This window comes from Lontra canadensis, unplaced genomic scaffold, assembly GCF_010015895.1.
Source record: "Lontra canadensis isolate GAN:19392208 unplaced genomic scaffold, GSC_riverotter_1.0 scaffold15, whole genome shotgun sequence".
Classification (NCBI taxonomy): Eukaryota; Metazoa; Chordata; class Mammalia; order Carnivora; family Mustelidae; genus Lontra; species Lontra canadensis.
Genome location: NW_022631009.1, coordinates 3,518,680 through 3,544,376, shown reverse-complemented (window position 1 = coordinate 3,544,376; position 25,697 = coordinate 3,518,680). Strand labels below are relative to the sequence as shown.

Here is a 25,697-nt window from a genome sequence, read left to right as displayed (position 1 = left end):
TGAGAAAGGCCATATCTGTCCTACTTCAAAGCCAATAAGCTTGATCACTGACTTTTGAAGGTTTGCTCAGTCCATCAGTGACTGACATAATGTGAAAATCCAGGGCTCCTGATTTACAGTCCAGGACATTTCTCTTTCCTTTTTTTTTCTTTTGTAAGATTTATTTATTTTAGCGAGAGCATTTAAGTAGGGGGGAGCAAGTGAGGGGTCAGGGAGAGAGAGAGAGAGAGAGAATCCTAAGCAGACTCCCCAGTGAGCACAGAGCCAACTCGGGGCTTAATCCTATGACCCTGAGATCTTGACCTGAGCTGAAATCAAGAGTTGGATGCTTAATGGACGGAGTCACCCAGGTGCCCCCAGGACACTTTCATTAAGGTGCTCATTCAGTTCTTGACTGGGTAGGTGCTAGGGCTAGAACCATCTATGACCAAGACAGTCACTGCTCACACAGAACTGCTTTGCATCCCCATTCTTAGCTGTCTTCTGTTCTTAGCTTCCTGGTTTATGCCTACAATTTGGGGGCTCTCAAGCATGCAGTCAGAGAGTAGTAATTTACAAAGGATAAATTATCATTTATATATTTTTATGTATTTAGATAATTATATAAAAATATATATTTATATTCTTTATATATGTATCACACATCAATATACATGTTTATACATGTTCATGCTTCTAGAACTGGCCAAATTCTCTAGCAAAAATAAAGATTTGCCATACCAGATTTTTATATATATATATTTTATATATATATTTATATATGTGTGTGTATATGCATACACACATATAATGTATATGAATATACATGTATACACACAATAGAATATTACTCAGCCATAAAAAAAGAATGAGATCTTACCGTTTGCAAAAGCATGGATGGACCTAGAGTATATTATGTTAAATAAAATAAGCCAGACAAAGACAAATACCATATAATTTTGCTTCTATGTAGAGTCTAAAAAACAAAATAAATGAACAAATAAACAAATAGTAGAAACAGATGCATAAATACAGAGAACTTGCTGGTGGTTGCCAGAGGGGAGGGAAATAGGGAGATGGGCAAAATGGGTGAAGGGATTTAAGAGGTACAGACTTAAAGTTATGAAATGAATAAATCATAGAGATGAAAGACATAGCATAGGGAATATAGTCCATGCTATTTTAATGGCGTTGTATGATGTCAGATGGTGGTTATACAATCAATAGACTTGTCAGATCAGTATGTCGTACACCTGAAACTAATGTAATATTGTCAACTACACTTCAATTAAAAAAAAGAAGATTTGTCAAACCAAATAAAGTTCTCAGGAAATCGCCAGCAAAGATATGCCTTTAAACATAAAGTTAGTAGGTTTGAAAATTGGGAATTTCTTGCAGAAAATTTGAAACTGCCCCCCACCCCCACCTCATACACTGAGGGCAAGGGGAGACAAGGGAAGAGGCAGACCAATCCAGATTGGTGGGTGGTAGTGTTAATAAGTAAGGGAAGTTACAGATGAGGCTTGTCTTCAGTGGTGGTAGGACAAGGTCAGCACACTTGCCTGCCAGAGTCTCAAAAGTTCATATAGAGCCTATCAGTATTTGGTCACATATACCAGCCAGATGTCTCAACAACACTTCACTCTCTCAAGGCTGCATCATTGAAATGGCTCCTACTATGGGAATGGTGGACAGCTCGTATGTTTCAAGAGAGGGGATGGGGTGAAGAGCTTTTGATCGATTGCCCAGGTATAGTTCACAGGTCAATGGGCAGTCACATCATCTCAATGACCTCCCCCAACAATGTGGAGAAAAGTGAATGACAAAAGATACTGGGAGTGTCCTCTCTTTCCCTGAGTGTCCAGTCCATGGGAGCCTGTATACACATAGTCACATCGGAGTTATAAGGCCTGGGCTGAGGAATGGATTCCAACCATGTTCACCACCATATCCTGGGGAGGATGTGCTGTGTTATTATTTGAGCTGCTCCACTCTTTCATTTTCCATTTCAAAAGGAGATGATGGTGAAAAGGGAGATCCAGGAGAGGAGGGAAAACATGGCAAAGTGGGACGCATGGGGCCAAAAGGTAAGTGCAATGACATGAATTTGATGTTCTAGTATTAAAATTACTTTCCTCTCCTGGCCTTGCCCTGGAAATTAGCAGCTTTCATAACACTCTGTGCTCCAAAGGTGAATGAAATCTATTTCAGACATGAATTTACTTGCCACCAAAGAGCTCCTATGACATTGTCCCCAAGACTCAATTCATTTCTCAAGCTTCCTCCTTAGGGTGGGCAGGAGTGGGACACTCCAAGAACTCTAGGCAGTAGCAGTCTCTAGAGACATCTAAGAGATGGTGAGTTTTAGAAACACGTTGGGTTGATAGCTGTCTCTTCTCAGAAGCCACTGCTAAGCAACTCATTTTGGCTCGCCTAGAGTGTAAGGAGAACAATAAGGAGGGACAGAAAGAAGTTGTCTGATCCCTTGACTTATTCACCTAGTTCCAAAATCTGTCAGCAAATGGCGGGGCGTGGGAAGAGCAGAGCAAAGATGGGAATGACACAAAGGCTGTTGTGATGTTTAAGTGTGTGTCTTCCAAGCACTGGACATATTTCCTGCCAGCTACTACAAGGTGGTAGCCCTAGACCACTGATTTCAAAATCTTTAGTAGTTATAGAGAAAAAAAAAAAAAAAAAGACTCACAGGTCTTTGTGACCTCAATCTGAAAACTGCTGATTTAAACTCTTCTTATTCAATAAATATGTACAATATTCTATAATTTTATACAATCAGTTATAAAATTATTATCACAGAGGTACAGCTCTATAACCAGTGAATGTTTTTTTAGGTCATCATAGAAAAAAACAAAATCGATAACTATTTTGGAGGAACTCAGTGATCCCTGATTATATATATATTTTATAAAAACTTGGTGGGACAATATCTGATGTTCCTTTGATCACTAGGTTTTATGACATGTTCCCTTCCCTTTTTAAAAATGGCTAAGATAGTCAAATTTTAGGGAGGAAACAGACTCCCAGAATGAAACCAAAATAGATCTATAGAGGAACAGAATTAGAAAAAAATGCAAGAATTCTTCCACTCAGCCCTTTATTTGACCTTTAGATTAAACATTCTCTGCTATGGACCTTTTAGAAATACTGTGTTGGTAAGCATTTCAATATCACTAGGTCCAGGATTTTCATACTTATCCACATTTAGTTTTAATACATACACTATCATGTGATTAAAGTAGATAAGGAAGCCTAGGATATATGTCACATGCCACAGATAGAAGAATGCACATTTTGGTATTTCCTTCAAGTGAATATCATGCATTAGCCACATCTTCAAAGGGAATATAAACCTTAGGATATAAAGATGACATGCTTTGGGGTGCCTGGGTGGCTCAGTGGGTTAAGCCTCTGCCTTTGGCTCAGGTCATGATCCTAGGGTCCTGGAATCGAGCCCCGCATCGGGCTCTCTGCTCGGTGGGGAGTCTGCTTCCCTTCCTTTCTCTCTGCCTGCCTCTCTGCCTACTTGTGATCTCTGTCTGTCAAATAAATCAATAAGATCTTTAAAAAAAAATGACATGCTTTGCTTTTCAGGAATTAAGGGGGAGCTGGGTGATGCAGGAGACCAGGGCAACATTGGCAAGACTGGGCCCATTGGTAAGAAGGGTAAGTTGCATTTTCCTTTTCTCCAGTGGCAATTTGAAGCAAATCACGCATACCTTGATATATTCTGAAAGGTTCTGTATCATGAAAATGATCCTTTTTCTTTCTTGTAATATAGGAGTTCTTCTCTTTCTTTGTGTCTTAGCTGTTCCTTTCATACATAAACAATGTGTCTAAAAAAATAAATAAAGACCTTGGAAAAGATTAAACAGAAATTCAGGTACAGAATCAAACGTAAAGTTTTGGTACTTTCTGTATTGAACTATGTCCTAGAATCTGCTGGTTGTAATCCTTGATATAACTAAAATGGGTATCATGACCATGAAGTGTGTTCAGTAGTAGAAAACAATTATTAAAACTTAAGGTAGCAAGTCAATTATCATATGGTTTCACTTATTTGTGGAGCATAAGAAATAACATGGAGGACATGGGAAGATGGAGAGGAGAAGGGAGTTGGGGGAAATTGGAGGGGGAGACGAACGATGAGAGACTGTGGACTCTGAGAAACAATCTGAGGGTTTTGAAGGGGTGGGGGGTAGGAGGTTGGGTAAGCTTGGTGGTGCGTATTATGGAGGGCATGTATTGCATGGAGGACTGGGTGTGGTGCATAAACAATGAATTCTGGTTCAACGAAAAGAAATTAAAAAATTTAAAAAATTTAAAAAAACCTCAAGTTAGCAAAGGACAGTAGAAATTTCCTTCCACCTCCCTCTCTCTCTCTCTCTCTCTATCCTTACTTCCTCTTTCTTTCTTTCTTCCTCCTTTCCCCCTTCTTCTTCCTTCCTTTTTTCCTTTTAAAGATTTTACTTATTTGAGAGAGAGAGAAAGAGAGAGCAGGAAGGAGGGGCAGAGGGAGAGAAAGAGTCTCAAGCAGATACCCCGCTGAGCACGGAGCCCAACCTGGGGCTCGATCTTATGACCCAGAGACCATGACCTGAGTTGAAATCTAGAGCCATACACTCAACTGACTGAGCCGCTCCAGCATCCCAGTGTAATTGTCTTCTTTAACTGAGTGAAATAATAATGATTCTGCATCTGGGATTTAGTAACAGATTAGAAACTCTAAGTATATGTATTCATACTCTTGTATTCTGTCCTGTCCTAATCCTACATAAAACGACTGCTTTCCTGTTATAAAACAGAGGTGGCCTCCTCTTTATTATCCAAGCACTCCTTCATCTCATCTTCCCATGAGCCCTCACAATGATAGCAGTTTCCAGCGGCCCCTGATGGTCAGCAGTCCATACTGGTGTTTCTCCACTTAGTTTAAAGGTACAAAACCAAATGAGAATCACAATTTTATCACAAGGAGCTCATAGACTACTTATGAAGCTAGGATACAGGACTTTCTCAGAAAGAATTAGAATACGGAGTAACTATATAACTACTATAGGAACCATGTGGGAGAGTAAGCCTGGATTGATAATAAGACCTCAGCGAGGTTTTGAAGAACAGTGACATGTTTATGGAAATGGGAGGAAAGGCCTTTGAGGGGTGGCAAAAGATACTTGTGCAAACGTACAGAACTGAGGAAACTCAGTGCCACAGGTAACAGAATTCTGCAGCCTTGATGGGTACCCTGAAGCCTTCCTTCCACATATGCCTGAGCAACTACTTGATCAGTTGTGGCCTCCCCGTCACGTATGGTGTGTTCTTGGGCAGGCGAATTGGTGCAGGGTAAGCTGACGCTATGGTTCCTCTCCTCGTCCCGTAGCTTAATATCTCCTCTCCCCCTGTCCTTTTCCAACTCATACCTTTGAGAATTTTCCTTCTGCCTGCATTTGAGGGCAGGGACAGAGTGTAGTAGTGCTGTAAAGAATTTGCTATACCTATTACTGATTCAATGGCCGGCACTGTATGTTCACTTGTGATTGAAATTCTCACAGCTGGGGATGAGCTAGAAGGACTCCTCATAATGATGACTCTTTCTGTAATATGGATTTTGGGTGGTTTTACCATGAAGCTAATGAAGCTTTGGCTTCAGAGCCTGGCACTTACTTGGGCCCTTCCTAAGACCCTAACTGGAGCCTTATCAATGCACATGGCCATATGTCTTGGCAGAGTTTGTAAAGTAAAGCTCAACAGGTTAAAAGAATATCTCTCAACATTAAAAAAAAAAGAAAGAAAGAAAGAAAAGAAACTATTTCCTCCTTAACCAGCCTTTTTAGACATTTTTTTCTAATTGCCCTCCCCTATGAAATTTTAATACCACCCATGGACTATAAATCTATTGTGCATTGTGTGTATATTTTTGCTTTATGTATAAAAGAGTGTAAGATTTTCCACCCCCTAGAACCGACTTTTATATCCTTGAGGTGATAGCGTCCTCATTGAGAACACACAGCTTAACATTACTGTCTCCTTCTGCTCCAGGTTCCCTACGTCAGACTTCTCTTTGTATCACCTGGTTATGGAAGTGGACACAAATATTTTGGGAGATCACCAGGAGGAACTTGAGTGGGGGAAACATTTAGTTTGGACTTCATGGGACAGGCTTACATCGTTTGCAGTTACTTCCGTGTATAGTCACTGCTGATAATTTCAGTCTAGGACTAGCTTCCAAGAATACTCTTACCACTTACTGTGCAGATCTATCCAAAGTCATGGTGAAAAAGTGCAGGGGCAGAGATCAGATCGTCACAGGAATGTGTCTTGGGGGCATCCAGCACAAGAAATGTGTGAGTTGTGGAAAAGAAACAATGTTTGAAATGTACAGGGTCAGAGCTAGCTAAATCCACAGCTCATATATGGAAAGACCTTAGAGAGATATTCTCAAATTTGACAATATTCTTAATTTACATAAATCATCAATGCTAAGGTGTAAAGGTGAAAGAATTTTCTTATACCATTAATAAAACAAAATTCAGATTTCTGTGCATAAGCTATGAGAAATTCACTTGCATTAATCCTTCTGCTATGAATGACTACCTGAGTCCAAAAAAAAAAAGACAAGACAAAACAAAAAAACAGATACAAATTTGAAGGCACAGGGGAGCTACCAAATTGAATAGGACTTTAGGGGCCTGATCTGGAGGAGAGGAGAACCACACCAGGTGAGCTATGCATTCTGTACTATTATTCCTTTCAAGTCATTCACCAATTTATAAGCAAGGCAGCAGTATGAGACTGAGAAGCTCAAACAGAAAGTTGCTCAAACTGAACTGATATTCAAGGCCTGCCAAAGAAGAATGACCTGGGAAAATGCCACTCTTTTTCACTTCAAAAATAAACATTTTCAGTTAGGACTCCAGAAATTCTGAAAAACATTTAATTAAACATACACCCTTTCATGTTTCAAAACATATTAGCAAGCTAGACATAGAGGGTACCATGTTTAATATGAAAGGGAATATCAACAACAACAACAGGAACTATTAAATATCGTATTCAGTGATGAAATCTTGACCACTTCTCTCCTGAGGTTGGGAATGAGATGAGCACAGCTCTCATCACCAGTTTTCACCAACATCATAGCAGAAGTTCTAAATTGCAAGAACAGGAGGTAAGAATCACAATAAGTGGAAACAAAGAAATAAAAGGATCATTATTTACAGATGATATGAGTGCATATCCAGAAAATACAAATGAATCTACAGATTGACTATTTGTATTCAGATTTTTACAGTTCAGCCATACTAAGATCAATATTTCTATATATCAGAACCATCATAAATGAAATTAAAAAGATGCCATCTATTACAGCATCAAAATTATTAAGTTTCTAGGAATAAAGCTAATAAAGAAAGTGTCTAAGCCTTCTACAACAAACATGATGTAATGATAATGAGAGAATTTAAAGAATGTTTAAGAAAATGAAGGTAAAACTACATTCATAGATTGAAAGGCTCATTATGGTTAAGATGATCAATATGGTTAAGACGATACCCCAATTTATGTGTAGATCAATGTTGTCTCAATCAACATCACAGAAATAGCTCTCTTAGAATTTAATAAGCCAATTCGAAACATATATGGAAATGAAAGGAACCAAGAATACCCAAAGACAACCATAAAAAAAGAAAAACCTGGAAGGATGAATTGAAACATTTGTTTTAAAGCTACCATCATTAAGATAGTGTTAATTTATGCAGAGATAGATAAATACACCAACAAAAGGGAATGGAACATGCGGGAAGACTCTTAAATTTGGTTTATGCAAAGTTGATGTTACTTGCAAAGGGAATTGATGTACTTATCAATAACTAGTGCTAGGTCAATTGCATATTCATGAATGCAGCCAAACATATGCAACCCATAAGTACGAAAAAAGAATTATAGAGGCACAAATTTATTAATTTAAATGTTACGATTCTTCGTGAATTTTGTAATGTGGTGTCTACTTCTAAAATTTAGTGATTTATTTTTATTTCTTGTCTTATAAGCATTCATTTTTATATCACTTTTCGATTTGTAATTGGAATAATCTTTCTTAGAGAGGGCTCTTCAAATTGGGTAAGTTCAGATAAAATGCATCACGGATCTGCCCCTGGCTGTATCAGCTTCCTGTAACAACTGGTTAAGGGATGGGGAGATGTAGCCAGAAAGTGGGATGCTGGACTTTTAAGACTTCTGAGAAGTAGCCGTATTCCATGTGGTTGAGATCCCAAGTATTGCCCTGGAGGTGAGCAGATGTGGAGGGGGAGAAGGAGTCATTCTTGTGAACACGTCCAGAATTCAAGAAGTTCTTTTTTCAGTGAGTTATTCTAGATGGTACACTTGCCGAGATTTAGACGTGTCAGATACCGATGAGGCTCCACCTAAGAGGGTTGGGAGTTCATGATGTTGAGTGAAGTTCTTAAAACTTTCATAGAAAAAGACGAGGTGTCTTGGGAGGGTGGTAGATAACAGAGACAGGAAAAGTAGAGTTCAGTATGATTTTCTGAGCCTCACAGTGGATAAACTTCCACAAATGTTGAAAAAGTAACAGTCTGGAAATGATAGGGTTAACGAACCATGTCTTCTTCAAGCCAATTCCTTATTTGCACACCACTATCATTTTTACTCATTGTCATGGCTTATTAGCTTGTCTTTTCCCTCCTACAGACTGTGAACTTCTGGAGGAAGAAATGAATGAAAGATTTATTGGATCTTTTTGCTTAAATAAATATGAGTCCTATGTGGGGATCCTACTTTTTAATCATTTTATTCTAATGTCTAATATACAGTGGAAACTTTCTAAATGTTTATTGCATTAAGAACAAAAAAGTGAATGATAAAATACATTATTTTATATGATGTAGCTCTATTTCTACCCTTTATTTCTATAAGTACTACTGTCCCTTAACACCAATTTCCACCATTCACTAAGATTTCTTTCTCCTCCAGAGATATGTCATCAAAATTTATGAACATGTCCTGGAATTTCAAAAAAAATTGAGGGTTAGTGCTCTGGCTCACCTGGATTAATTTCATTTTTAATCTGTACTTTGAAATTTATTGTCCTCTTTTTGTCAGTAGCCCTTCTAAATTTTTCACTGACTCAGATTAATCTCAGCTTTCTGGGCTGACCTTAATGTTGTCACTTGCATGGACAAGGTAGCTTTCTGGATGTCAATATTCCATTTTAGGAATAAGAGAGAATGATGTAGTACGGGCAAACTCAATCTCAGAGCAAAATAAATGTTTTTACTTAAGGTCAATAATCCTTTTATAGTGGAAGCATTATGATTTTTTGTTTGTTTGTTTGTTTGTTTGTTTAAATACAACCTCTAATACTTTAGCCTTAAGACAGTTATTACTGACATGTTCCTACTCATGGGCCCAAATAAGTTTTCATGTATGGCTTTAAACCAGAATTCATTTTTGGGAAATAGGCACTATCAGCTCACCTCCTCCATGAACCAGCTAAGTATGTGGCATGCTTTCTGGCTAAGTGTGTGGCAGAAATGAACATTGTTAACCATTCTTTATGACTCAAGCACAGAGTGAATACCAAGAGAAGATGACATGATCTAATTTATCCTCCTTTACAATATTCTGATTCTAAGTACCATTATTTCCACTGAAAAAATGAAGAAATAGAGGTTTAAAGAAGTTGTGTAACTCGTCCACATTTAGCTAGTAAGTGGCAGAACCAGGACTCAAGCCATAGTTTTTCGGACTGCCATGGATGTTCCCTCTACCACAGTGCTTTGACTTTACCATCTGTTAAAAAAGGAATGAAATTCATGTGAAAACATTGGAAAGTAGGGTGCCTGGGTGGCTCAGTGGGTTAAGCCTCTGCCTTTGGCTCAGGTCACCATCTCAGGGGCTTGGGATCGAGTCCCTCATCGGGCTCTCTGCTTAGCAGGGAGCCTGCTTCCTCCTCTCTCTTTGCCTGTCTCTCTGCCTACTTGTGATCTCTGTCTGTCAAATAAATAAATAAAATCTTCAAAAAAAATACTGGAAAGTAGTCACAGTGCTTACACCCTGTCAGACAAAAAAGCCATTTATCAATTCAAAAATCTGTTCTCCACACTATTAGGATCCAGCTGAAGCCTCTTGCTTCAGTGAACGTCTTCTCTACTCTGATGCACAGCCATTTTTGCCAAATAACTGGCAGGCACTTCTTTTATTTACTTCACTCTGTGGTAGGTAAGAGTGATAGTGTCCCATTTCCTTGCTCTCTGATGTGTGCTTTATTTTCCTGAAAACCCCCATTATTTTTATAAAACAAATACTCCCATTAGGCTTCTTTGATGTCCACTATTGTATTTAGCCCAGAACTAAGATCGTAGTAGGACTAGAATCAACTTTCAGCCCACATTGAACTGAAAGGGATCCACATTTAAAGAAAACACACTATTTTCAAAAGATAAAATATTAAACTGTATCATAAAATATTAAACTATATTCAAACATATATATGTTTGAATATAGTTTAATATGTATCATATATTATATATTATAGATATAGAATATATATTATAGATGATATATATATATGATCTTTAAGTCCATATTGTTTCTGGTAGTGACAAGGACTTGGAGTTCCTCTCAAGTACTGATAAGATTTTTTTGAATACTTTGCTTTCATTCATTAAATCATTGGTTCACTCATTTGGGAAACACCATGAACTGGGGAGCCAGAAATGGTTGGGTTTCAATACCAGCACTGCCATTGAATTGCTAGATGTCCTTGAACATAGAAGTTACGTTGCCTCTATGATCCTCCATTCTTTCCATTGCAGAATAAAGATAACAATAATACCTAACTTAGAGGATTTAATTTGATAATATCTATAAATAATATGATAATATCTATGAAGTACCTGGAACTGTACTTATGAAACGTATACCCTTTCTTCCATTAATATATTCTCAAAATCTATTTTTATCTTTAACAAATTACATGTAAGAGAAATTGAGAAATTTGCAGGACACAACTTAGGTGTGAGTAGATCAATCTTCCTCATCAGGATGCATGGCATATTTCCATGCTTTTTTCCACCTTGTGCATTGTCTCCTACCTTGCTCCCATCTTCATCTTCTGAAGTTTTTTAGAACTGAGCTCCAGTGCTATCCTCCCAGGAAAGCCTTCCTTCATCCTTCCAGCAGAAGCACTATGTCATCCACCTTCCTCCCAGAGTCTATTATCTCTGTTCAATGTCTCTCTTACAGTATTTGCTACACTCTACTGTCATGGATTTCACCTTTGTCTTATTTCATTCAAGTGCCAGTTCTGAGGCTTCCTCCCACATGTTTAAATTGCATTCTGGATTTCAAGGACCTCTCCTGTTTGGGGAGCTCATGAATATCCACCATCACTGTAAAGAGAAGTGTCTTTACGGTCAAATTGACTTGGGTCAGTTTGGAAAGGCTTAGCAAATTCTTGGTGCCCTGGCAAGCAGGCTTTCCTGGAAGATCAACAGTCAATATGTGTAGGACTCTTAATGAAAAGCTCTCAGCAGACAGTAATGAAAAGAATGGGTAATGAGCAGGCAAAATGGGCTACCTTACGGGTTTTAGAGTGGCTCCTGTTTTTTTTCCCTTTTGCTGGTGAAGGATGGAGGTAGGCAGAACCTCAATCCTGACACTGTTTTCCCTCAAATTGCCCCCTCATATTGCATGTAACTAATTTCCTCGTTTCACCAAACTCCTACAGAGGTAACCAAGCCCGCATCTTCTTCTAGCCTGGATGACCTTCATCTTATATTCTTTCCTCCCAAATTCTTTCTTTTTCTTTTTCCAGCTCACCATTGAAGCATAAACTCTATTTTACTTCCATCAGGGTCTTCTCTTTTGATTCTCAAGAACTTCAGCCAAACATTTCCTCTTGGAAATCAAAAGCTTTTGCTTTCAATTATTGTGTCTGATGTGGGCTTCAAGGGCTTATTTTGAAGTTGAAAAAAAAAATCAACACTTTTTTCTCTTTGCTTTAATAATCCTGATTCTCTGAGAATTATTTTGTGGATGCCTCTGACTGAATAAGAAAATGACCACATACAAAGAAGAGCAGAAGGGAAAATTATCAAGGTTGATATTTCAGCATAATATATTTGACACAAGTTTATGTTATAGATATTTGCATGCATCACATCTTTTCAAAAAGTGTAAATCCCTTCAAGTCAGTTTAATCTTGTCTCCTTTTATATCCTCTCAAAGTACCAAGCCTTTTTTTATCTTACATAGAGTAAGTAATAAATAGTAAATATTTGAATTAAATTGAAAAGGCACAAAATATGTTTTTGAAAATACAAGGGTAAAGCCATATGGAAGAACTTGGGGGAACAATAAATACAGGCACTGCAACATGCTAATCAATTAATTCAGATATACAAAACAATGGTACTTTGAAAGTTAAAAACATGCAGAGAATTGTATTAGCCTTTCTCAGAAGGCCTTGTTAGTAGGACAGGTGACACAAATTTAGATATTTCTTTGCCCCCCATCTGAATTCTACATTCCATCTAAATAAATTAAGACTTGTTTGACTAATTGTAACTGTGCAGCCAACTCAAAATCAAATTATTTATATAAAACCAAGGAATATTAGTTGGAGATATTGCAAGTAAAATTTAAAAACTCTTTCTTATGCTTTTAGGTATATAAGCTATTGTCTATCAGAAATGATTCCGCCATTTTAGTTAATTGTTCTTTTCACGGCTATTGTTTTTATTCAGGTGACAAAGGGGAAAAGGGTTTGCCTGGGATGCCAGGAGGAAAAGGCAAAGCAGGTATGACACGTTCATTTTTGTTTTAAATTTCTAGCATCATTCCAAATGTATTCATCTTTAAAAATAAATACATTTTTATGAAAAAACAATAGTCCTCTCAATGCTTAACCTTGTTTTACTTGGGCTAGAGGGAAGAAAGAAGGGAACTTTCCGCTCTATCTGCTGGTGACTTTCCGAGCCCTAGGGTAGGGAATGATGGCACATTCCATCCTAGTCATGCTTAGTGGGAGGAAGCAAACCCACACATCAGGAAGCAGCCTTCATTGTCCTAGGCAGAGGGAAATCCACCATTGTCTCAACAGGAGGACTACACCAGCATGCCCTACATTCCACCAGCATCTCAACCAAACAGGGGCCAGCCCTGTTTGCTCACAGCAAACTGGTCCAATCCGGAAAGACCCCATGGATACAGAACATGCCTTCAGTGGTCAGGGAGAGTATCCCTGAGTCCTGAAAGAGTTTTATTTCCAGTGCTACATGCAGGGAAAGAAAGTAGATCTCCCCCTCTCTGGGGGAGATCACAGAGGTATACTGAAGACTAATTCTAAGAACTGTTTTAAATTCTGTATATTTAACTGTGAATGTGAATAAATAAAGCCACAGATTTTCCCCCCCTTTGGCTAATAAAATTCTTTTTGCTTTTCAACTGCCAAAGAAGAAAGCAAAAGGGACTGATTACATGAAGCAGCCATTACATAGAAAAAGAGAATCATTTGAATTTCACATCATTTTCCTTACACTTCTTTCTCTGTCACAATATCAGCAGGTAGTTGAAAAGGTAAATGAGCAGAGAGGGAATGAATGGCAGAAATTAAAATCAGCGTTAATCCACAAATGGGATTGAAATTAGAAGTTGAATCTATTCACAAGACTTCAGCTTAGTCCTTGAAACATTCAAGGATCATTCAAGCTGTATTTGAAATGGATAATCAGAATTATCGTTTGGTTTCATCATGAAAGTTTTCTTTTGTCTTGGAAGAGTTGTATGAGCCAGTAAGCAATATGGTTAGGAGAAGAGAAGACTGACTAGAAATTTGTTTTAAGAAAGCTGTAAAGATTTTATTTTGAGATTGGACGGGCGCATTCTGTGTTTGACAAAAAGGCCAACGGTCCAGAGTATGTGTGCAGGGGTTGGCCATATTTATTCTTCTCTTTACAAATCTGGTTTAGAGCTGTGTTTTAACTCATCCAAAATACTTAAGAAGATATTTTATAAATTCCGGAAGACAATGAAATGTGGAAGCCTTGTTTTAAGTAAAAGACTAAAAGTATAGCCATTCACACAAAGATATGGCCAAGCTAGGAAGAGATAGTAAAGATTGAGAATAGAGCAATTGCCCTTTCCAACAGATCTATATGTGCTCCAACACGGATTCACAGTTTTTGTCATTTAAAAGGCACTGTCTGTGACTGTGGAAGGTACCGGAAAGTTGTCGGACAACTGGATATTAGTGTCGCTCGCCTCAAGACATCTATGAAGTTTGTCAAGAATGGTGAGTATATCCTTTTTGCCTTGTGCCATCTACCAGTTTGCTCTCTTTTGACATTACAATTCCAGTATGTGTAGTGGGAAATACCTAGGGTCAGGCAAAGGCCTACTGAGATAGTGTCACCCCTGTACACGTCCCTCAAAGTGCTAATGATCCGCTCAGACTCCAGGACACTCTAGGACCACTACCTACATATATTCACACATATTGCATTGCCTATGAGTAGAAAAAGATATTTTCTGGAGAGAGGGGAATGGAGAAAAGGGTAGAGTTTGGCAAGACATGCCTTAAGAAGAGAAAGGGACAGGAATTGTCAAAGAGAGCTAGCATCTCAGAAAAAAGAAATAATAGTAAAAACAATAGTTATTTTCTTGAATACTTGAAATAATACGGAGGGTGCGTGTATCACGATTACCCCGAGGCTTAGAGAAATTACCTTGCCCATAGATACAGAGCTAATTAACAGATCAGGGATTCGAATACTGGTTTCACTGATGGCTCTAGCCTCAAAACACCTCAACAGAATGTTGTGTTTCTCTGAATTGTGCAACTTCCCGCATTAGCCATTTCTGTTACCCCTTCTCATTTCCCCATTGTAGTTAGCAGTGAAGCCCTTCAGGTAGGTTATATGCTCTCTTCTGAGACAGGATGAATGAGGAATCTATTGTAGTTGCAGGTGAAATTGGTCTTCTTTTGTTGTACTTTTATTTATTGTAACCCAGCTATGTTTGTTGTACATTATTAGAAACACACATATGTCATCTTGCATTCTTCATCTTGTAATACTCTTAATTATAACTCTGGTTATATTTAGTACTGAGATGCTGTCTCTGACATGACTCAGATTCTCATGAAGAAAACCAGACCCTACAGGTTCCACACAGAGCAGTAGTTCTTGACATTTATTGTGTGGTCACAGATTTCTTGGTAAATTTTGATTTTTAGACCCAAAGAAATATACATAGATCCCCTCAAAACCTAAAACACATTTAACATATTATGAGCTCAGGATGACTCTGGGTCCCCAATTCTGTCCTGAAAATTTTTCAGTAGCTCAGTACTTCGTGTATGTGGAGGGAACGTGGACAAACTCAGTCTATGTACATGTTAATAGCCCAGGAATTCAACCCAAATGGGACAAATTTCTATATTATTCCTATGTCTATTCAATAAGCATTTACCATCCAAAGCACTTTTGCAGGCTCCGAGGCTACAGAGTGGTAATGACATGGTCCTTTTCCTCGAGACATTCATAGTTTAGTATGTGAGGCGTGCAGACCAACAATTAGATTAGAATGTGTTGAGTGATGCAAAAGAGGAAGAGGAGGGAGCTATGGAAACATATGGGAGTGTACACAAGAGCCCCATGCCTGTCCAGAGACATTGGGAAGGCTTTTATAGGAGAAAATACTTCCACTGGGATGTAAATGACAAGTAGGAGTTTTCCAGGTAAAGCAGTGAGAAGACTTTCCAAGTATGAAAGAAGTCATGGAAATGGAAGAGAGAAGGGCTTTTTCTTGGGACGCTAAGTATGGCAAAGCATAAAGTAGGATGGAAAAAGAGTCTGAGAGGCGTTGTGCGGCAAGACATATAGCATATAGCAAACCTTTGTTAAAATAGTCTCCTCTTCACAATTGTGTGAGGAGTTAAGGAGGAAGGACAGGGAAGACAAATGGCAGGACTTTGTTCTCCATTTGATAACTACAAAGGTGATAAAAATATTTAACCAGTGCCTACCTCATACTAGGGACTTGCAAAATAATTGTTGAACATCAAATAAGTGAAGTTAAATCCAGCAATATTATATACTTGCCTTTTCTTCTTTTGAGATGCCTAATCATGCTCATCTTTTCCTCTCTGCAAAGTCATAGCAGGGATTAGGGAAACTGAGGAGAAATTCTACTACATCGTGCAGGAAGAGAAGAACTATAGGGAATCCTTGACCCACTGCCGGATCCGGGGTGGCATGCTGGCCATGCCAAAGGACGAAGCTGCCAACACACTCATCGCTGACTATGTGGCCAAGAGTGGCTTTTTCCGGGTGTTCATTGGGGTGAATGACCTTGAGAAGGAGGGACAGTATGTGTTCACAGACAACACTCCCCTGCAGAACTACAGCAACTGGAGAGAGGGGGAGCCCAGTGACCCCTACGGTCATGAGGACTGTGTGGAAATGCTGAGTTCAGGCAGATGGAATGACACAGAGTGCCATCTTACCATGTACTTTGTCTGTGAGTTTGTCAAGAAGAAAAAGTAACTCTGCTCATGCTACCCATTTGTTACTTCTCTGTGACTGTCATTGCAGTTATTTTTATACATCCTTTTCTTTCTAATTACGCCAAATTCATTCTGACTCAAGACAAGTAGAAAACGCTGAGTTGGGGTTTGGAATCCCCATTGCCATGGTCTTCTTTGATGATTTTGAACATTTTCATACACAGTATATGATCGAGCCAATAGCTCACCAAGTTACATGGATCCACAGAGAGAGTTTGAATTACTAGTTGTGCAGGATGTGGTTGTCTATGTGTCAAATGAAATGTTCTCTTGGCATTCGCTCTGCTGCCTCTCCCTAGACCCTAAAACCACTGTCTATTTAGCCCTGTGGATAATTGGACAGTTGGTTGGTGATGATTAGGCTAACTTGTCCTTGTTCAAAGCCAGACATATGAGAAGGCCTTCTGTTAGGAATGCAGAGATATTGTCTGTCTTTGAAGCCAAGAGCCTCTATTCTTTGACTGGTCTCTCACCATGGCTATAGTCACACTTGAAAGGTCCTCCTGTTTGCACAGATATAAAAGGACTTCAACCCCAAACCTCTGTTTGAGAAACTTCTGGTCTGTGACCCATTCCAGACCATATGGAATCACACAGACAAATTCCGTGCTTCTAATTCATTATGGTTTTCAATGAGGTCTACCAAGGATTTGCCGTGGCCTCTTTCTATAGGCCCACAACTGCATCCCAGGGCTCTAAGTTTTAATTCTGATTTGTGGAAAGGGAAAGATTAGAAATTGAAAGAGAGAGAGAGAGGAGGGGGGAGGATTTTTCCCAAACACTATTATCTATAATCTTCCTGTTAAATTGCCCACTACTACTAATATGGCCCCATTATTCTTTGTCTTGGGTTTAGCCTTATCAATTTTTCTTCCCTTAGGCATGGGGAATGAAGGAAGGAGTTTGTGAAGCTTTCAGAAAACTCTAGAAGCCTCAAGATGCTACCAATGTCAATTCACCATGTTCTCTCCTCCTTGCCTCTAATATATCAGTTATGGTGACATTTCATGGGAGGTCTTTTACTTTCTGTATTCATATGTTATAAAGACCCCATACCAGGGATGCTGTTTGTAGTACTCTGACATCACATGTATGTGGCAGGTGTGGAGTTTGGAACATGCCTCTGACTCACACTTATCAAAATGGTAAAATTCTACATTTTGCTATTTTACATCGTAAACTTGATCTACAATCAAAACTCAAAACACCTTTCATTTCAAATTTGAAAATAATATAATCCAACAGAACTCTAGATTTTCCCCTTAAAAACTGCTGTTCTGGTTATAGTTTGTGACATATGATTACACTGTTTAAAATGCTGGCAAATGGTTAACGAAATAAGAGAAACAGATCAACAACATATGTTCACCTTAAACCATCTGTCCATGATTTCACCCATGACTAACTGGTTATGAGATAAGATTTAATTAGGTTATTTCTGTGGGTTTATCCCAAGCCACAAACTCAGGTCCTACAGGGGCCATAGAAGATGACATAAATAAATCAAATTGAATGGATGGGGATCCTAGTAGTGAACACAACTTATTCTAAAGGAACTAGCTTCCCTCTTCTCCACTCCCACACCAGTCCCCCTCACTGTTACGTTTGCTGTGGAGGACCCAGTATCACTACATTTCAAGAGAAGCCAGAAAGCTGGAACTTGATGATATATATTCATATTTTTAAATATTGGCAACTAGTTAGTTTTCAGCTCAAGTTTTAAGTCACACAAAATAGTCTGCTAGGCAAAAAAGAAGGGGGGGGGAGGATTTTTCATTTCTCATCTCTGGGGAAAAGTTCTGAAGGTTCTAACCATGTCGAATGTCATGAGGATACCGTGACATCAAAGTCGAGGTCTTCAAAAAAATAATTTTTTTGCCCCATGAAATTCATGAGCATTCTCTTAAATAATTAGCATTTAAAATCAATTTTATTCCCCAAAAGTTGAATTTATACTCGACTTTCCAAGGATACACCTGTGTACCTCTCAAGACTGCATAAAGTTTCCAAGGGAAGAAAATTTAAAAAATATATTTACAACCTCACTTCCCAAAGCAATTGACTTCAGTCAATTCAGTGTAATTACAGGAATTTGTTCAATGTTTGCCATTTGTCAGGCTAATAAACTAGTTACACACTCAGATTTTTGAGAATGTGGCCTATGATATTTTGAAGGCAAGTCAGGTTAATAAGAATTACAAAGCAGAACACTATATCAAAGCCAGTAACCTTGGGTGGAAGGCAAGCCAGTCAAGACCATGAGGAACAAGAACCTAGGAATGGTTGGAGGAAAAGAAAGGGATTAGAGGAAAGAAGAGAAGGGATGGACAGCAATCATTGCCTAGAGGCACGTAGCAGTGGGATCCATGTTCTGATCTGTTCTGGGTGGCCAAAGTATGAATATTTAGTGTGTGTACTCTAAGTACTGTTATTATCATTATTAAAGCATTTCTTGTAATGACTCATCTTTGCTGCCAATGCTTCCAAGAGAAGATGACAGAGTATCTAAGGCACCACACACCTGATTAGATTTACTAAAATTTTGTGAAGCCCTTTGTGCTTTGTAAATATCCTCACACATCATTTCTCATTTGATCCTGATAAACTTAGTGCAGTAGGAAGGGAACGTGTTTCTACTGCCATTTTCCCAATGAGAATACTGAGAGCCAAGGGAGCTAAGCAATTTTCCAAAGTTGACTCATTTGGGATAAAAGTAGACTCCAGCCTGCTGATCAAAACTACCAAGCCAGTGTTCTTTACAGCCTGTTTGTTGTTCATTAAATAGGAGCTCATCCATGATTCTCTCATGATAGCAGGAACTCAACTAATCTCTCTTGATTACTTTCCAAAGCTAAGCATTAGAGTCAATTAACAAAGATACAGCGGATTTGGAAACTTACAAATTTGGTGCTCCCTGGTTTGTTTCTGAATTCATTAATGTCTAAACCTGGCATGAATGTTGGGGAGGTGACTTAGTAAAGCCTCACTAGTTCTGCAGATAGCTACAGATACAGGGAAAGCAAAACAGATATATGAAAATTGAGTTTTGCTCAAAATAAAAATGGGGAAATAATTTTTCGCCCCATGAAATTCATGAGCATTCTCTTAAATAATTAGCATTTAAAATCAATTTTATTCCCCAGAAGTTGAATTTATACTCGACTTTTCAAGGATACACCTGTGTACCTCTCAAGACTGCATAAAGTTTCCAAGGGAAGAAAATTTAAAAAATATATTTACAACCTCACTTCCCAAAGCAACACATTCCATGATGAGGTAAGAAGAAATATCTTTTGTCCAGAGTTATTGCCCAAACACTGTGGAACGTGCATACCCAGTGTTGAGACACATATAATAGACATTCATTACACTTTGGACAACTCACCCATAAAAACTGGTGGTACTTAAAAATATATATATGCATATATATATGTGTGTGTGTGTGTGTGTGTGTGTGTGTATATGTATTACTGCTTAGATCTATGTTAACCATATATGGGCTGATTTATTATTAACCGACTAATTTTCACCTTTCTGGATTGCATAATTTGAAAAAAATAAGATATTTTGTTGACTAGGAAAGATTAATTAAATAGCAGTATCCACTTCATTATTAAGAGGTTGAGACTGAATGTAGGTATTCTTTCTAATAAGAAAATTATGATGATAAGATTCCATTTAGTACCGTGCAACTGTAAGCATATCGCTTTAAAGATCTAGATTTGGTGTCATGATGTCTTGAATTCCAATGCCAACTGTGCCACTTACCAGCCCTATTAGGGGAAAATTTCCATGCTCTGAACCTTGTTTTCTTAATTTGTATGGTTCCTCCACACAGAGGAGAACTAGGACATTTAAAGATGTAACATGACAAATAGCATGGAGGACAAGGGGAGATGGAGAGGAGAAGGGAGTTGAGGGAAATTGGAAGGGGAAGTGAACCATGAGAGACTATGGACTCTGAAAAACAATCTGAGGGTTTTGAAGGGGCGGGGGGTGGGAGGTTGTGGGAACCAGGTGGTGGGTACTAGAGAGGGCACGGATTGCATGAAGCACTGGGTGTGGTGCAAGAACAATGAATACTGTTATGCTGAAAAGAAATAAAAAATTTAAAAAAAAATAAAGATGTAACATGTAATGAGTTAAGAAACAGGGTACCAACCAGACATATTACATGGGGTAATAAAACTTAACCATTACTACCAGCTACCTGTTGAAAAGAAACAAGTTATATTTTAAGATACAGGGTTCCCCCTATTCTTGAAAGTAGAGCATTCTATGAAACCTTTACTAACTGAAATGGTGTGAAGTTAAGAAATGATTGCCATTAATTTATATGGAACACTTTTTAGTATTCCCACCGCCCCCCCCAAAATCACCTCTCTTAGGCTTTCCTGATACCTTAGGACACATGTTGCTAATGATGCATGAAATAAGTCAAGGTAAAGCCCAGATGTCCATAGACACAGATCAGAACTCTGGCAGTTGATGCCGGACCGGGAGTGTGGGTCCTGGGGAAGGAGTTTGGTGGGGCGGCTGTGGTTGCTTGGGGGTACAGCTGCCTTTATCAGGGCCGCTGCCAAACCAACACTGAATCCTGTGTTCACTTTCGGGCTTTTCCCCATAAAAGTGAAAATTCTCTTCAGATGTCTTTCAGTTAGTGAGAGCAGGTACCAATGCAGGTCTTTCATAAAGGCAAAATGGCGTCATGCAAACTTACACACAAAAAATGACATAAGGAACAAACTGTACATATCTAGCACATAACACTCTATGTATGTACATACAGATGTACTGTACATGTGTCTTTGTGTGTGTAAACCCAGACAGGTAACTTTTCTCCTCCTCATTTCTAGATAAAATTCTTACCTTCAGGGCAGGGAATACATCTGCTGAAAGTTGCACTGCTGGTTGGAATTAGCATTGAGATTGATTCTGAAACCATTTCTACTTTTGGTTGATTCTAAACCCATTCCTACTTTTCCTAAGATGCAGTTCATCTGAACCCATGCTTATCACATAAAAAGTAACTATTTTTTAAAATTTAAAAATGAAACCATCAACTTGTACCACCTTGAGGTTGTAAGACCCTCATAATCTAGCTGGTAAAATTTGAGGGGTAAAAAAGAAGAAGGACGATGAAAGGAGAGGAACCATTTGCCACAGATATTGGATACACAGATCTTTTTATGAATATAGGCATTTCTTTCACTGCACTCCTAATAGTCATGTAATTTATATTTGAACATTTTTGGCAATTTGCTAACCCCATTAGCAAAATTTTCCTGATGGTGAACTAAAATAGGCTTCCTTCTAATTTCCACTCATTGTCCTTGTTCTGCTCTCTGCTGTTTATAACTCTGAGAGCTCTGGCCCAGAGACAAGCTGGAGCAGGCTCTGAATGGAAGTACGGGTCCGGGCAAGGAGAACTGTCCTCACTATGGCACTGACTACTGAGATGGATACCCAGTTTTTTGGCCTTTTTTTTTTTTTTTTTAAGATTTTATTTATTTATTTTTCAGAGAGAGAGAGAAAGAGCACAAGCAGGGGGAGCAGCAGGCAGAGGGAGAAGCAGGCTCCCTACTGAGCAGGGAGAGCCCAATGCAGGACTCAATCCTAGAACTCCAGGATCATGATCTGAGCCAAAGGCAGACACTTAACTGGCTGAGCCCTCCAAGCATCCCGAATATCCAATTTTATATGTTTCTAAACCTAGAGGGTATGCCTCATATCCAATGAATTCAAATTTTGTTGGTAAGGCATGAGATGCACAGAGGTAGAGTATGAATGGTATTCAAAGTCATCTGGGGGAATCTCAATCATTAAAAAATCAATTTATTAGGAAGTTATATAGTGGACAGGGTTCAACCCCCCAGAGAGGAGGTTGTTAAAAGGTGGATGGTTTGACCAAACTTCATTGAGAGGGTTCAGGGCAGGTGTCCAGTGCTAGTGCGAGAGTGAAGTCAAAATCGAGTCCACGTGCATAAAGCCTACATGAGGAGCAATTGGCTTGGGTGGATAGGAGAGTTCATTAATTCATTAAATGCAGTTGTGGAACATCAGACATGTGTTAAGTGGCACCATGATAAGGGCTGGTACACAACGGAAGTGAAGACAAATCAGATTTCTAGACTCATGGGCAGAACTCCCCTCAGGCTCACTGAACATCAAGACTACCATGCTGAGGCCCCAAATTTATTCCATTATCATGAATGGAATACATAAACCTATCCTATTTTTGTATGTACTTCCTCTTCAACATAACACCTCTTCAAAGATACACTGAGATAAGTTGGACAAGGAAATTTTCTTTTTGTAACAGTACCACATTACCCTTTCTCGAAGAGCAACATAGACACCTCTCTTTGAATACATTTACACATTGAGTCACTTTGATATGAGCAAAAAGTTCTTATATCAATGTGCATACTCACCCACACCCTTTTCTAGCAGAGATAGAATGTATCCTTGTGGTTGTACATAAATGAGCATTGACACCTTGTAAATGTTCTCTTGACTTATTTTTTCCTGGCGACCTACACCAGACAGTCAGTGAAACCCAGATTTGCCATACATTGTCACTTTCATAGTAAAGTAAGAATAGACAGGAAGAAGGGAGAAGTGAGTCAGCCATTTTACAATTTGTTAAAATGTGAGTACAGCCACCCCAAATTGATCACTACATTGGCCTCTGCATTTCAAAGATAATGGAGAATTTAAAATAATAAATTTTAAAGCTATATAACCCTTTGGCATGTGTACTTTTCACTTTATAACCCTTAAGCAGAATAATGTATTATTAGTTAACACTTATTCTTTGTGTAAACCTAGCTGGTGGGTCTTTGGGAGAGGGGAGGGAAATGAAGACCTGAGGAATGTCTAAATCAAATCCTGCATATATTGATAGAATGTAAGCCCCAGGAAAGAGTACTCATAAGCTTTCCCATGATGTGTGAAAAGCCCAGGAAGGCACAGGAACATTTTCTAAATCTTAAGAAAATAAGGTAAAAAGAGATGTAATTGCAAACATGTTTAACTTAAATCCAATAAAGTCTAGATGGATATTTCTAATATGTATAGTGAGCATAACATAGAATTATGGGAGACTCTTCCCATAGCAGATCATAATTTCACATGGATATTTCCTAAATCAACTTGGAGAAGGTGATTCTGAAGAAGGCTACCAGAAGAAACATATAGGTATTATAAGTGGATGCTTTCTGGCAATGTTTACGTTTAAAAACATTTTTTCCTCAATTCCCTGTTTTGTATGATCTTAGCTTTGAACTTGTCAATCTTGGTGCTTTTCAGGGACACAACCTCCAGGATGGGTGAGGATTTCTGTACTGGCACTTATAAGCACTGTAATTCTCTCTTCCATAGAATAAGGATATTCTCTTTGCCCTAAAGGACCTTAGGACTTAAAGAACAGAGTGGACAAACACAAGAAGCTATTTCTAATTTTGGTCTTGACATCAGAGAAAAAGGAGATAAGTTGATAAATCTAAAAATACATATTGAGACATTAAGATAAAATATCAAAGAGCACAGTTTTTAAAGAAGCTTGAAAATATTCCTTCTGGGTTTCCTAACACCAAACACCTATGCATAGAGAGAGTTTATAAAAAGAATATGGAAGGAGGTAAATATATATATATGTATATATATATATGTATTTGTATCCCCACCTTTGAAAGTACAAAAGAAAAAAATAGCTACGCTCTTCTTTTTTCAGATACTCTTTTATTGGGAATGGGATGAGGCATGATAGTACTGCTTCTCTTTTCGAAATGTTGTGTCACAAGTTGCCCTCATTCCTACATTTTCACAAATTCAGTAGCTTTATATGCACTAATGCTCTTGCCTCACTGATTCATACTCCTATGAAATATCGAGATAATATTTACAGAGTGAAATTATACACAGTAAGGAATGTGTTCCTCTGATCACCACAAACAAGCCTGCAGATCCATATGGACAAAAAATACATGATATTTGGGTCATATTATGCAAACTCCTTATACTAGAAATACTTACTGTTACATTATCTACAAATACTCCTAAATGATTTAGTATGCTTGGGATTCTAAAACATCCCTGCATTTAACATAATCCCTGCATTTAACATAATCCCTATTTCAGGGGAATTCCTAGCCATGGTTGTTGGAAAGTATCTTCAGCCTTTTCTGAAATATAATTATCACGTAGATATTGGGATTAAAACCCCTTAGTTTCTTTACTCTTTTTTTTTAAGATTTTATTCATTTATTTGACAGAATGAGATCATAAGTAGGCAGATAGGCAAGCAGAGAGAGAGAGAGGAGGAAGCAGGCTCCCTGCCGAGCAGAGAGCCCAATGTGGGACTCGATCCCAGGACCTTGAGATCATGACCTGAGCTGAAGGCAGAGGCTTAACCCACTGAGCTACCCCGGTGCCCCAGTTCCTTTACTCTTAATATGGTTTCTTCACTGGCACCAGTGATGATGAATTTGTCGACATGAATTCATACAGGAACTTAGCCTAAGTCTCAGGAGTATGATGGAGGCAGAAGTCAAAATAGAGTTGGGTTGATGAAGAAACGTGCTGTAAGAAGGTAGAGATGGTATATATAGTAACATCCGATACACAGAATTCCAGAAAAAAGACCATTTTTTAAGGTGCCATGTGAGAAGTATATTTTAAGTTAAAACCATGGGATTTAACAGGAAAGGAAAGTTATACCTTGTGATCGAAGAAAATATTTTTAGGAAGCTTGCTATAAAGGAGAGTTGATGAATACCCAACATTTGCATCAACATGGTTGGGACTGGAGGAGATTATGCTGACTGAAATAGGTCAAGCAGAGAATGTCAATTATCATATGGTTTCACTTACTTGTGGAGCATAATGAATAACACGGAGGACATTAGGAGAAGGAAAAAAAAAGTGAATTGGGGTAAATCGGAGGGGGAGATGAAGCATGAGAGACTGTGGACTCTGAGAAACAAACTGAGGGTTTTGGAAGGGGGGTAGGGAAAAGTTGGCTTGGTGGTGGGTATTAAGGAGGGCACGGATTGTATGGAGCACTGGGTGTGGTGCATAAACAATGAATCTTGGGACGCTGAAAAAAATAAAATTA

The 25,697-nt window shown here is 38.5% G+C and overlaps 1 protein-coding gene and 1 long non-coding RNA gene across 2 annotated transcripts in view; one reads left to right on the top strand and one right to left on the bottom strand.

Moving 5' to 3' along the window:
* The window catches only part of COLEC10 (collectin subfamily member 10), a 36,649-nt gene extending 19,316 nt beyond the window's left edge, over window positions 1-17,333 (top strand). The window contains exons 2-6 of the mRNA XM_032858431.1: window positions 1,995-2,066; window positions 3,589-3,660; window positions 12,759-12,812; window positions 14,210-14,305; window positions 16,168-17,333. Of these exons, the coding sequence (XP_032714322.1) occupies window positions 1,995-2,066; window positions 3,589-3,660; window positions 12,759-12,812; window positions 14,210-14,305; window positions 16,168-16,559 (686 nt within the window). The 3' untranslated portion in view covers window positions 16,560-17,333. The remainder of the gene's footprint in view (window positions 1-1,994; window positions 2,067-3,588; window positions 3,661-12,758; window positions 12,813-14,209; window positions 14,306-16,167) is intronic.
* LOC116868293 overlaps window positions 1-25,697 on the bottom strand; it is a 52,537-nt gene that overhangs the window by 4,440 nt on the left and 22,400 nt on the right. Inside the window, exon 2 of the long non-coding RNA XR_004382794.1 lies at window positions 3,714-3,830. This is a non-coding gene — a long non-coding RNA (uncharacterized LOC116868293). The remainder of the gene's footprint in view (window positions 1-3,713; window positions 3,831-25,697) is intronic.